Source organism: Zootoca vivipara, chromosome 7 (assembly GCF_963506605.1).
Source record: "Zootoca vivipara chromosome 7, rZooViv1.1, whole genome shotgun sequence".
Lineage (NCBI taxonomy): Eukaryota > Metazoa > Chordata > Lepidosauria > Squamata > Lacertidae > Zootoca > Zootoca vivipara.
This window is the reverse complement of record NC_083282.1, coordinates 46,234,918-46,247,415: the sequence shown is the minus strand read 5'-3', so window position 1 is coordinate 46,247,415 and position 12,498 is coordinate 46,234,918. Positions and strand designations below refer to the sequence as shown.

Sequence of the window (12,498 nt, the reverse complement as noted above, 5' to 3'; positions counted from 1 at the left end):
TGCAATACAAAGCCATTGAAAACCCTGCAGATTAGCACCAGGCAGATATTTACCATTGTGTGACAGAAAGGGACATAATGTTGGATTATAGGAAGATGCCTTACACCAAGTCAAACCATTGGTCCATCTAGCTCAGTATTGTCTACACTGACTGGTAGCGGCTCTCCCAGGTTTCAGGCAGGGGACACCCCCAGCCCTACCTGCAGATGTCAGAAATTGTACCCGAGAGCTTCAGTGTGCAAGGCAGATGCTCTGCCACTGAATTACAGCCCTTTCCTTAACTCTCTTTGTTCCTTCCACCTGGGTGATGAACAAGTGGACAATCAAGGCATGTAGAGTGGAATCTGAGAATGCAAAGCTTTGGAAGCAAGTCATTGCAGCGATCAGTATCAAGTTGCAGGTACAGCAAGCAATACTTCTGCAGCCCCGGAAGATCGTGCTTCATTGACAAAGCACATGCTTCACATAGCTGTGTGGGAGTATAAGTTGTTTAGGGCCCTGTTTGTTAATAGGTCTCACCTTGTTTTGTGAATGCCATGGTAGAGCAAATGTTTAGGTCCTTCAGGAATGGAAGTAACAGTGGGGAACTGCTGTCCATGGTGCTGAAATAGATAGGCTTGCAAAATTCTTTCTGTGCTTGCTGTCTATGGTGCTGAAATAAGCTGCCAGGCAGCAATATTTATATTAAGTCACAAGTAAAATCAGCCTTTTTGTAGTTTAACAGGAATACTGAAACTAGATGAGCCCCCTTTCCTGGTGGTGTAGAAAGGAATTCCCACATCTCTGGATTTCTTCATTTGTAGCAAAGTAGGAATCCTAGTAGGTTGTTTCTAGGTAATCTTTCAATTACATGTGTCTTCAGAGGTTCTTAATTACCTTGATGCCCTTGACTTCAGAAGTGTCCTACTTATGTTCTTTCCTTTCCTGCCATATCTGACTTACTGTGCACCATGGCTGATGGCCAGGTAAGTGCACATGGGGGTCTTGGCCAGGGAGCTATTCTGTGGCACTTTTTTGCCCCTGGCTTGCCAGAGCTGTGTTTATTGTCTGTGTATGTGTGTGTACCTTGCAGGCACTCAAACGGAAACCTGACCTGTTCCTGTGTAGCAGCCTGGATGTCAAAGCAGTATTCCATTGTGGTGAGTAAGACTAAACTATCAAAAAATCGAGCTCCCTTGATGCAATTGGGAAAGCTGATTTAGCCAAATGAGGCAGTGTTCCTTAAAGGTTCAGATGTATGACAACAGCCTGCATGTTTGATGTAGAAACACCCCTCAAATCAGACCAGCTGAAGCTCCATGTAAGGTCCTTGTGCTTGGAGAAGGGAAGGCTCCTTTCCTTCCCTGCTCCTGTGGAAAGCTTTGAATTGTGTTAGCTGAGTCCTGAAGTGTTGCTTTCCCTCTAGGTGTGATCTCCTTGAAGTTCCCTGAAGCACCAACTGTCAAAGCTGCCTGTGGCTTTTTTGTGAGTGTTTTGCTTTTGCTAGATCTGCCATTGGCCAGTGGTACAGGCAGAGTTGTGTTTGGGCCAAGTGGCTTGGAAGCACTTCTGCTGGGACAGGATGGAGAAGCACCCAGAACTGGTGAGAGGGAGCCTCCTCCAAATTCCAGAAAGGAGCTTCTCCTTTCATAAGTTGCCATTTGGGCCTTTTTATTTTCTTTTGCAGTTGGGTTTTTGTATGGAGGCATTTTCTCCTAACTCTATATACCTCCACTCTGTTTGGACATGTATACAGGAATGTGCTAGTCTCCCACATGGGACCGGAGACAGATGGGTATATATCTGAGTTATAGCAATACAGTTTGCATCAACTCCTTCTCACTGTTTCTTACAGACTGAGTTATTGCCACGTTGTGGGGAGATTCCACCGGTGGGACAAGTGGTACATGAGAATGGCAAAATGCTGCTGCAGGCTGTGCTTGAGGTAAGGAGTGGGGCTTTTCAAGCTAAGTCAGGGACAATTAGAAGGAATAACTGGAAGGAGCCATGCTCACAGATAAGCTGCACTTATTCCAGTATGTTTTATTAATTCAGCTCCCTTCTAACCAGAATATCCCTGAATGATTTTCAGCCTGATCTAGTATTTCGTGTCTTACTTGGAAGTGTGTTCCACTAAGTTCAGTGGTGCTTACTCCCAAGCAAGTGTGTCACCTTGGCCACTTCCTTTTTAAAAATGCTGAAGCCCTTGATGCAATCTGCTGGAGCCTTCTTAGGTCTATAATGTAATGCTCCCTCCTGCAGTGCAGTCTCCTGGGAGGATTATTGTCTGGTGTTAACTGGATTTGCTCCATCTGCAGGGTGTAGGTGGCCAAGCCGCACGCAACTTGATGGATCACTTTGCTGAGATCCTCTTTGCTCTCAACAAGCACTGCTTCAGTTACTTGAGTGTCTGGATCAAGGAAGTGATGCAGCAGGATGGTTTTCCATCAGCCCGTGTCAGCCCTGAACAAAAGGAAATCTTTAGCCAGCAAATTCTCAGGTGAATTTTCTCTTGAAGACTTTTCTGGAAGACTGAGTTGGGGAAAATGTGTAAGGGAGTTTCTTGGCTCTTCAGCTTTCTGTCTATGCCTCCAAATTGTCATGAGTGATCATGATAGATACTGAGCATTTCCCCAGGTTCAACAGTCCTCCACAGAATCTTCTACATTAAAGAGCTTGCTTATTTTTTATATTTTAGTAAATTAAAATGTTCAGAAAGGTTCAAGGTATTTATATAAAGTAGAGGTAAATAGAAAAGGGTAGCACGGAAACTAAACACGAACTTGAGTTTTTATCCTTGTAGAGACATGCTACCTATCTTGGTGTTGCTTTGGTTTCTCCTTTAAGCCCCTGCTACTCCATGTAAACACCCATGAATTCACCAGCATTTAATAATTATTATAACAGGAACATAAACAGAGCCTGCTGCATTGGGCCATTGGCTTGTTCCGGCAGACTCTTCTTGCATTCTTACGGCTCGAAGAGCAGGATTCACTAGATTAATCCAGCCACCAATGAACTGAGATGCATTGGTGAACGATAATTTGCAGAACAGGAACATGAGTTGTTTAAAAGAGGATGTCTTAATGGAGGGCAGCAATGATTATAGTAGCTGTGTGGAGCATGTCTGGAGTGCCCAGCTCTCAGTGCTGGGGATTCCATGGGTTTGGCACTGGGTGGTGCCCTTGTATATGTGAACATCTGACTCAGCTCTAGCTGTTTTTTTAAGTGACTCATTCACCATTCTTATATATCAGCCTTACATCATTCTTTTTCTGTGTTACCAGAGAGCGTGTGAACAAACGCCGTGTGAAGGAGATGGTAAAGGAGTTCACGCTGCTGTGCAGAGGACTGCATGGTACCGAATACACAGCAGACTACTGAGGGGCCATGTAGCAAAACAGGAGCATGAACAGATCTGCTGGCTACCTGCCACTGCCTAATGCTGCTATTGAACCAGCTCATAGGACGATGACTGCAACTAACCTGCTGAGGCTGCTCCTCTCAAGAATGAGCTGTTTGTCCATCCCTCCTGCATGTTCAGAGGCAGCAGGCTACAAGGACTTGGAGCACAGGCTGGAGCTGAGGAGATTTCCTCCCCCTGCTAGACTGGTGCAATGATTGCCCCTTGTTTTCCCGGCACACTCCTGTAGACATATCTGTGGTATTGTCTGTTCCTAAAGAGTCTGCCTTTGCCCTGCATGAGGCAGCTTGTGTCTGACTGAAGTGGAAGGCCCTGCAGCCTTGAATTATATTAAGGCTATTTCTAAGCTGTGGTGTTTGGTGAATTGGGGGAGGAGACGTAACTTTTGGACAATATTAGGCAGGGGAGGGTAAAAAGCTGTAGCAGCTGCAGTTGCACTTCTAGCTGCCCTAGCCTAACGGGTAATAAAGAAGAGTATGGTGTCGTTTTGGACAAAGAAGAAATCCAAATTTTGCAACAAAGTATTGGGAAGAATCAAAGTTAGCTTCTCAGAAGGAAGCATACCTGCCAGCCTTTGCATTTCTTGGTGTGCTGACAAAGTTGCATAACCAGTTCAAATTTTCTTGTTGCAGGCAACAATCTATAGGAGCATCCTGTGGAAGGCATACCATCATACTAGCCTGTAATATGAATGATAGTTTCTAGGTTCATTTAAAAGGGTTGCAGCCACCTTTACACGCTCTAATGAAAAATGTCCCTGGTTGCTTCTGCAGCTGAAGATCAAGATTTGACAATGAATCTCACAGTGTGCTACTGTTTATGGTGGAAGGATGGAAGAGGAGCAAATAATTTTCATATGGGGGACTGTTGATATTGCAGGTTTGGAGACTAACCTGGTTGAGCAAATGTGCAATTCAGAATGACTCCAGGGCCAGTTTCAGTCTTACCTCCCCATACAACACGAGTAGGTTCCTAACTTGGGACTTGCTATAATGTTTCCTAACCCTAGGTAGTGGAGCTCAGTTTACATAAGAGTAGGTTGGGATGGCTTGAACCTTCGTCAATCCTTTCTATTTAACAAGAGCTTACCAAAGTAACCACTGAACCATCTAAATAACAATAGCAGATACCAGTGTGGTAAGTACTGGAGCAGAAGTTATCAAACACATTTGCAGGCTCCATTAAGGTGGTTTGTGGAGTGGTCAAAAGTATCTGTACTTGGGCCTGCACTTTATATTTTCTGATGATGGAGATGGACTTCACAGAACTTTGCTCACAAAAAACAGGCATATCCATCTTATTAGAAATAAAAGACTACAATTATTTAGAGTATGAGTTATAAAACAAAAAAGTAACTGGCTCAGCCTACACCCTCCACAGCATTTTCCAAGTGGCCCATGAAAAAAAAATTGAGAACTGCTGTACTAGAGGTTTATGTAGACATCAGCTGGAGCTTCTGCATTTCCAAGGCAAAACATGTTCTTGGGGAAGAATATGCTTATGGGACAACAGAAGCTGAAACAAAATCAGGCATCTTAAGTAAATGCAAAAAGTAGCATACTGACAATGCACTGTTCTAGGTTAAGTCTTGAAAAGTGAATAGGGCATACCGTATTTTTTTCCAAGTAAGGGTTGTTCCAGTTCAGGCAGATGAAGTACTTTGAATCTGGAAACAAGCATTTTGTGTAATCCTGGCTTGTTAAGTAACTGCTTTCACTGGTTAAAAAAGTCAAATTACATCAGAAATCTTCACATCAAATCTGGACTTAATGTTTAACTAATCAATGCAACCAAGTAGTTTATGTGTTTTGATCAGAAATTGAAGTAGTGATCTGTAATTAAGTAATCTATAAAATGGCTTGGTGGCTTATCTTGAATAGCTGTGAAACCTTCACAGTGCACATGGAAAGAACAAAGTACAGTTGGCTATATTAGGGGGAAAGCAGTACTCTGGTATTTGTATAGCAGTGGCCATGATTACAACCCGGTAAAGAGAAGTATCTACATTAATGCACAAAATAAGCAGTACTTGGCAGAGAATGTGCCTTCTAGGTTTGGGCATGTGGTGCATTGCTGCAGCTTCTCTCTTTCCACTGATTTCAGTGTTTCTGTTTGGTGTTCTTTGCACTGAAACATTTCTCAAAAGTAGCATTTTGAGGCTGTGTGCTATACCTTTCAATTATTTATTTGAAGCTCTTACTTCCATGCTGCTTATCTAAGCACTCCACACTTTGCCTTATTAGGAAAGGTACCGGTATTGATCACTGGTAAGTGTGGTCATGGGCTGCTACAGGGCTTAGCATATGATGTTGCTGCTTTCTAGAACCTGATACCTATGCAACTGCTGCCCAGGACCTTGACTGATGAGCTTGCCTTGCACACAGCACTTGACCCACATCTTCATAGGTGGTATAAGTAGAATAGAAGGTACAAGCAAGAGACTGCAAGAGGCCATGGAACTGGATCTTACTTTGCAGCATGGAGCAAAAAGCAACATAATCATTACTAGCTTGTGCCTGTTATACCTTGTGCTTTTTTTTTTTTTGGTCTGGTATGGCATGGCAGTTGGAGAATGGAACGTGGCGGTGATGTTCTGAAAATAGTGTTCAGAGGAAACAAACTTATGGATATTAGGAGCAGTGCTCATGTCTAAACATGGCTTCTCCACAGTTATGCTGCATTTTGTAGTATGGCTTATGGAGTTGCATGCTTCCTTGGTTATTCAGTATTCTTGTTTGCCCCTTGCCCCACTCCTGTCTATCTTAGCCTTTCTGTCTATAACTCTTAAGCTATTGCTATGCGGTGGTCTCTTTCTTCACTTTTTGGACCTCTTACACACCTCTGTTCCCCCAACAGAACCCCAAGTCTACTGTGCTGCCACTCTTGGCCCAGGGCTGCTTTATGTGCACAGATAAACCCCAGCACAATTGAGAGCACAGTGAGAAGAACAGGTTTACTTAGCTTCTAACATAAAAAACACCATTTGGGGAAACTACTGTATTGTAGATGTCAGCCAGTTAAAATGTTGATCTGTCCATCCACCAAGAGAAATGTCCAGGTCAGGGAAAGTGATATTCCTTGCCTTATACGTGTATCTAGTTGTGGGTAGGAGGAGGAATGTTATAATAAAAGCCATGTTTGGTTATCTTATCTAGATGCAGAAAGGGAAGGCAGCTTTTTCTCAGCTTGGCCCGGCTGGTACTGTCATCCAGAAGGCTCATCTTCATATGCAATGGCAATCCCCCGCCGTCCAGCCACAGCTTTTGTGACTGCTGACTGCCCCAGCTGCTGCTCCAGCCCCCGCCAGCTTCGTGACTCCAAAAATGAGGCTAAGACAAACAAAAACAAACAAACAGAAGAGTAATGATCATGGCATATATGATTTCCCAAACTTAATTCCAGACACCACTCTGGAAGGGAAAAGAGCTTACAGTATATTCGAGATTATGGATGAGAGCCCATGGGGCCCACTTCATGCCACTGCCCCACTCATTACTGCAACTGTAAATGGAGGAAGGCAACTAGGTTGCTAATTGCTATTCTGACACTAGCATAAACCTTTTAAACATTCATCACATAACAGACTTCAAAACAGCCATTTTCATCTCCCAAGAACAACCATTAGTCACAAGGTCCTATCAGATGAGATTTGCCACCATTTGTGTGGACCGTTAACATAATCAGTTCCCGACCCCTCGGGCACATACCTGCTGGGCTACTCTCAGCTATATGCATATAGCTGCGGCAGGTCACAGAAGTGCCACAGCTTGGCTCTGGGTCCGGTGCTGTATAAAGACAAGTTGAGCGTAGCTCGCCGGTGATGAGTGAAATGCTGGGTTCACTGTCAGCCTCTGAAACCTTGTTTGGGAAAGGGGTGTGTTCACATGCTCCTGCAGGAAACAGCAAGGGAAAGAGTAACAGCTAAGCTTGGCCCATCCAGAATCATGCCCTGCTTTTACCCACCTAAGGATGATCAAGAGGTGCAGAATTAGCACATGGAAAAACAGCAGTGGGAGGGGTTGGCATTGCTCAACTGGCTTCCCAACATGCTGCTTGTTACTGAGAGGTTGGGGAACTTGATAAGGGCATAGCTACTCTGATGCTTCCTCTCCTGCCCCTATACCATGCTGAGCTCCCCATTGCCTTGCCCTTTCCCCTTTTGGTCACTGGCAGCAATGCATGGCATGGGGAAGCCAGGTGAGCAACATCAGCCCCACTGGCCATTGCAAGGTACAACCCTTCATTGACCACCATTTCATATGGCAAATGTGGAGAGGATTATGGGAGGTACGCAGAGCCCAATTCTATCTGCTTGCACAATGGAACTTCCCCCTTTCCCAAATCGGCTCTGAAGGGTTAGGGGAACCCCTAGATAGATTCAGGGCAAGAGGAGAGGGAGTTTCATTGTGCAAGTGAAAGTCTTTGCACTGACAGGACGTGTTACTATTTTGGATACAACCCTATGTATTTGAATTATCCCCAATGTAGAAATTATTCCCTGCCGCTGGTCTGTCTTTGTGTGGGTGTAGGGAACTTTATGTTCATTGCTGCTGCAGCAGACTATGCCTTCAGGGCAGGCCCAAGAGCATTGGTAGAGCTGTGCAACTTTTATGAGTCTGAAATTGCAATTCATCATGAGACTCAAGTTATCATTATAATAAAGCAACTTTCAAACCCTTACGCCTGCAGAGAGAATTTTGGAAGTCTGTGACCAAACATAATTTCCAGTGCTCAGAGGGGAGCAGCTTCAAGAGTCTGGTGTGAAAGGAGTTCACTGGTTGTTGCCTCTACTCCAGTTACGAAACCTAGTATTACCTGGTAGGAGGTGACGGAAATCTGTGACATAGCTGCCTGTCCAGGTCCGTGCTGGATTGCATGCCATCTCCAGCTCGTAGGGTGTGACCACAGGCCGGTAGAAGTCAGCTGAATCAAGCAGAGAGTTCTGTGGGCAGGCTACCAACACAAAAATGTCCACCTCTAGAAAGTTTGCCAGCTTTGCAGGGTTGGGTTTACCCACAGCCAAGGTATAGGCCCGTTTGCCTGCCTGCTGAATGATTCCTCGCAGATGCTCCAGAACAGACAAGTAGTCTGCCACACCAAGAGTGCCCACCACAATGCCCACTACTTGGGCATCCCGTGCCCGCTCCACTAGATAGAGCCGTCGCCTCAGAGCCCGGTTCACATCCAATGTTTCCCGTCGGCCTTGTCCTGTCTGAGGATTAAAGGAGCTGAAGGGGCACCGGTTCCAGCTCAGCATGAAGTTTGTGAGTTCTGGGCCTTCACAACCCACGTAGAACATGGTGTAGTTGTCAAGACCATGCTGACTGTCCACTACAAAGTGCCGCCCAAATTTCTGCACCAGCCCGGGAACTGGCTGGAGTTCCTTGTTATCCAGTTGAGAGAAAACTACATTGGGATAAATGGGGTGCAGCTGAGAGGCCAGGTTATCTGAGAGGAAGAGAAATGAAAAGCCATTCATTTAAGAGACAATAACTGTCACACACTTCTTACTGTTCCAAATACTCAGCAGGCCTCTTCCATGGACAGGGAAGGGCCGTTATGCTAGACACTAGGTTTAAAGCTGTGATGGGGAACTCCTATCAGCCTCATGCAGCATAGCCAGTGGTCAGGGATGATAAGAGTTCTAGTCCAGCAACATCTGGAGAGCAATAGGTTCCCCATTCCCGATTTAAATGATGTAAACAGAGGGGAGTTAACTGAAAGCTAATATTACAAGGAAAGATTACTTCTGTGGTCCTTTAAAAAAGAACAACCCCTCCAGCCCCCAAATCAGAAATATAAATTGGAACATTCACAGGAGTATTGTTTTGCCTTTTCTCACTTTCATAGATTCATAGAACTTATAAAAGCCTCTTCGGCAGGTATCTGTAATTCCTCCATGGGTATTTATGCATTAACTGACCACATTCCTAGTCCATTCGAACTACAAAGGAGTAAACTGCACTGATTAATTTATGTGGTTTTGCCTTTGAACATTAGCATGCAGGTCTATTAGCTTTGCTGTGAAGAATGTTATCGTTGAGGAAACTGCAAACTAGTATCCTAGTGGCAAATGAGGTGGGGATCACGGAGAGAATTAGGCATTTCCTGGTTAATCCAGCCCTGAGGATAGTAGAGGATGTTTAAAAGCTGGGACTGAGTAACATTGGAAAGGCAGATAAGACATAAAGGGCAGGATTGGCAAGGAGAGCACTGTTTGAGGTTAGAGGATGCCCACTGTAGCTTTTTCCCATCCTGGCCAGATGTATCTCTTGAATACCACCCACCACCCGCATTGTGATCCCCATGGTCTCACCAAGAGAATGAAAATAGGCCACTTCATTCAGCACAACCACATGAGCTAGTGGGTCTGGATACAACTCCCGGAAGACTTCTGTGCAGCGTGCCACGTCTAGCTGTTTGCGTCCAAACACATGGAGCACGGGCAGCTTGCGGCAGGGACTCAAACAGGCAGGGCCGTAGTGCACCACAGCCTCAGCGTCCACGTGCTCTGCTGCCACTTCATCCACGCAACAGCTAAAGAAAACCAACAGCATTAGCTATGGAGGGCAGCTTTCCTGAAAACACCTACCACCTCTAACACGCAGAAAAATGCTTCCTTTGTAGTAAATGGGTTGCCATTGTAGAGACTGGATTTCCCGTCACCAGCTCACTCAGCATGCAAGGAGCCCCAGGCCTGACAGCAGATGGGAAAAATACTCTGTTACCAACACCCAAGATGCAGGAACTGGGGAGCAACTAATGATCCCAAAGTCCTTCTCTCTTGTCATAAATAGTCCCCTCACCCCAGCAGAGGCAGTCAAGAGACTGCTGAACATCCAGAGGCTGACATATTACTACAGAACCCCTTGAAAAGGCAAGCCTGCAGTACAGTCCTGTGTGTGTTCTGTTCCATGTTTTCAATGAGGCTTACTCCCAAGTGTCTATAGGACTACGGCCCGTGCTTCTATCATGTGTTTATGTGGAAAGAGGTTCCTGCTGTGACCTCACCTGCCGTATGATGTGTCCCCCAGAATGTACATTTTGGCGCCAGTTGCTGCTTCCATCTTGCTAGCAAGGCTTGCTGAATCTGGCAAGAGTTCATCGGGGAACTGAAGAGCAACCTACAAAAGAAACCCAAGATAATTATTCAGGACACATCCACTGTACACAGCTAGCAGTGCTGTGGTTTTCCTGGGGAATTAGGCTTCCAAGAAAAAGGTATCATCCACACGGACAGGATTTTTTCTTGTACGTCTAATTGCCATGGGGGGAGGGGTTTGAAGGGTGAGGGTGGCAGCACTGGGGAAAGGGTTAATTTACCCCTCCATCTGCATTGTGGCTCCCTCAAAAACCTGGAAAAAAATCCTTCAAAAATTAGGATAGTGTGAACAGGGCAGTATGTGATGCCCTAGAACACTGGCCTTCAACAGGTGGACTTGGACCCATTGGTGGGTCACCGCCTGATTCAAGATGGGTCACAACAGGAGCATTACCACCATGCAAATATATGATAAAAGATTAAGAAATAGTTCTCCATATGTATGTTTGGGTTAAAAGTGGGTCCTGGGTCCGAAAAGGTTGAAGAATACCTTCCCTAGAGAATGGTATTTTTATTTTACTTGTATTTAGCAAACAAGAGCTAAAAACCTGAAACTGCCCAGTTTGCCTAATGCTGTATTTGCAACTGGCATCCATTCATTGTTGATCATGACCTTATGAAAACTTTGTGGAAAAATAAAGCACCAAAAAGTCCACCTCACATCACTGGTGAAAATGAAAAAGTGGGAGGGAGAAGAGATGTGCCTTGGGCAGCCTCAGCTCTCCCATCGCTGGCATGTTCCCCCTGGGAGATGTGGCCCTTGGGGGAGGATTCCACATCTCTGCCTTAAATATTGTAGTGTGTGAGCTGCTTCTACATATTTATTTGTTTTACATGCTAGGTAAACAAAAAAAAAATTAAAGTCCCCCATATTTAGTGCCCCAATACTTGATTATTGCAGGAGTGGGGGGATGTCCACTATAGGGGAAGAACTGACATTCATGCCTGTAGCTTTCTGGCAGAGGGCAAACTACCATCTCACCTTAGTGAAGCCATTATCAGATACAAATGCAGCTGCTCTCTCCAATTCATAGAACTCTTCCAGCCTGGTGGTTGGGGGACGTCCACTTGCTTCTGCAGGAATCACAGCCCTCTGCATAACCTCAGCACCATCACTGCTGAATGCTGTTGCCATGGTGGCCTATATCCAAACTACAAAAATACAAGGTAATGGTCATCCGCATAGCAATATCCCACTACTAGCAAGATGTTGGATGAGAATGGTCCTGAGCTTCAGTTTTCCAAGGTCACATTTACAGGATCATAGTCTGTATGACTCAGTAGGGAACCGACATAGCTAAAACCCTTTGTATCCGTGCTTCTAATAACTAACACTGATTAGAATGCCTCCTTTGTTCAGAAACATGCACTGAAATGGGTTTAGAGAGAGACAAGAAAATGGCACTGAAGCGGCCTGGGAAACAGCAGAACTCAGGAAGGCTCCTTACACAAAGACAGACCTCTGGTCTCTCTAGTTCAGGCATAGGCAAACTCAGCCCTCCAGATGTTTTGAGACTACAATTCCCATCATCCCTGACCACTGGTCCTGTTAGCTAGGGATGGTGGGAGTTGTAGTCTCAAAACATCTGGAGGGCCGAGTTTGCCTATGCCTGCTCTAGCTCCATGTTGTCAAGAAGACTGACTAGCATTTCGGGCAGAAGCATTTCTCAACCTTACCTGGAAATGCCAGGAATTGAATCTGGAACCCCTTTGCACACAAAGCAATTGTATCCCCCCGCCCGCCCTAAGAAACATTAACTACTGTGTCCCATTACTGTCACTCTACTCACCCAGAGGAACACCCAACATCCACCACATGGCCACCAATACACTTCCTGGGTGGGGTTAAAGGCACCCAATGAGAACGCCACGCTCTTTTCCCTATCGGAACGCGTCTTTTTTCTATCGCTACGCTTCACTTTCTCTCTCCTACGTCATTAGCGGGATGCTTTGCAGCCAATAAAAGATCCCGACACAGCAAGGCCCTCGGAAA

At 45.3% G+C, this 12,498-nt stretch overlaps 2 protein-coding genes across 6 annotated transcripts in view; one reads left to right on the top strand and one right to left on the bottom strand.

Annotated features, from left to right (window-relative positions):
- Positions 1-4,632, top strand: part of IPO13 (importin 13) — a 49,984-nt gene extending 45,352 nt beyond the window's left edge. Inside the window, exons 16-20 of one of the 2 annotated variants that reach the window (XM_035124373.2) lie at positions 1,073-1,139; positions 1,406-1,464; positions 1,835-1,924; positions 2,298-2,479; positions 3,267-4,632. In XM_035124373.2, coding sequence (XP_034980264.2) covers positions 1,073-1,139; positions 1,406-1,464; positions 1,835-1,924; positions 2,298-2,479; positions 3,267-3,363 — 495 coding nt within the window. In that variant the 3' untranslated portion in view covers positions 3,364-4,632. Of the gene's footprint in view, positions 1-316; positions 967-1,072; positions 1,140-1,405; positions 1,465-1,834; positions 1,925-2,297; positions 2,480-3,266 lie in introns of those variants that run through there. The other variant, XM_060276963.1, reaches the window with a different exon arrangement.
- On the bottom strand, positions 1,835-12,497 carry DPH2 (diphthamide biosynthesis 2). 4 transcript variants are annotated; one of them, XM_035124377.2, is made up of 7 exons: positions 12,296-12,494; positions 11,488-11,657; positions 10,415-10,527; positions 9,720-9,940; positions 8,219-8,851; positions 7,111-7,293; positions 1,835-6,732 (listed from the first exon to the last, which is right to left on the bottom strand). In XM_035124377.2, exons 2-7 carry the CDS (start codon positions 11,638-11,640, stop codon positions 6,608-6,610), a joined length of 1,428 nt encoding a protein of 475 aa, XP_034980268.2. In that variant the 5' UTR covers positions 11,641-11,657; positions 12,296-12,494; the 3' UTR covers positions 1,835-6,607. The 4 variants fall into 4 exon arrangements, with proteins under 4 accessions (XP_034980268.2, XP_034980269.2, XP_060132947.1 ...); XM_035124378.2 differs by lacking the exon at positions 12,296-12,494 and adding an exon at positions 12,183-12,256; XM_060276964.1 differs by lacking the exon at positions 12,296-12,494 and having other exon boundaries at positions 11,488-12,035.
- Between the last annotated feature and the right edge of the window lies 1 nt (position 12,498).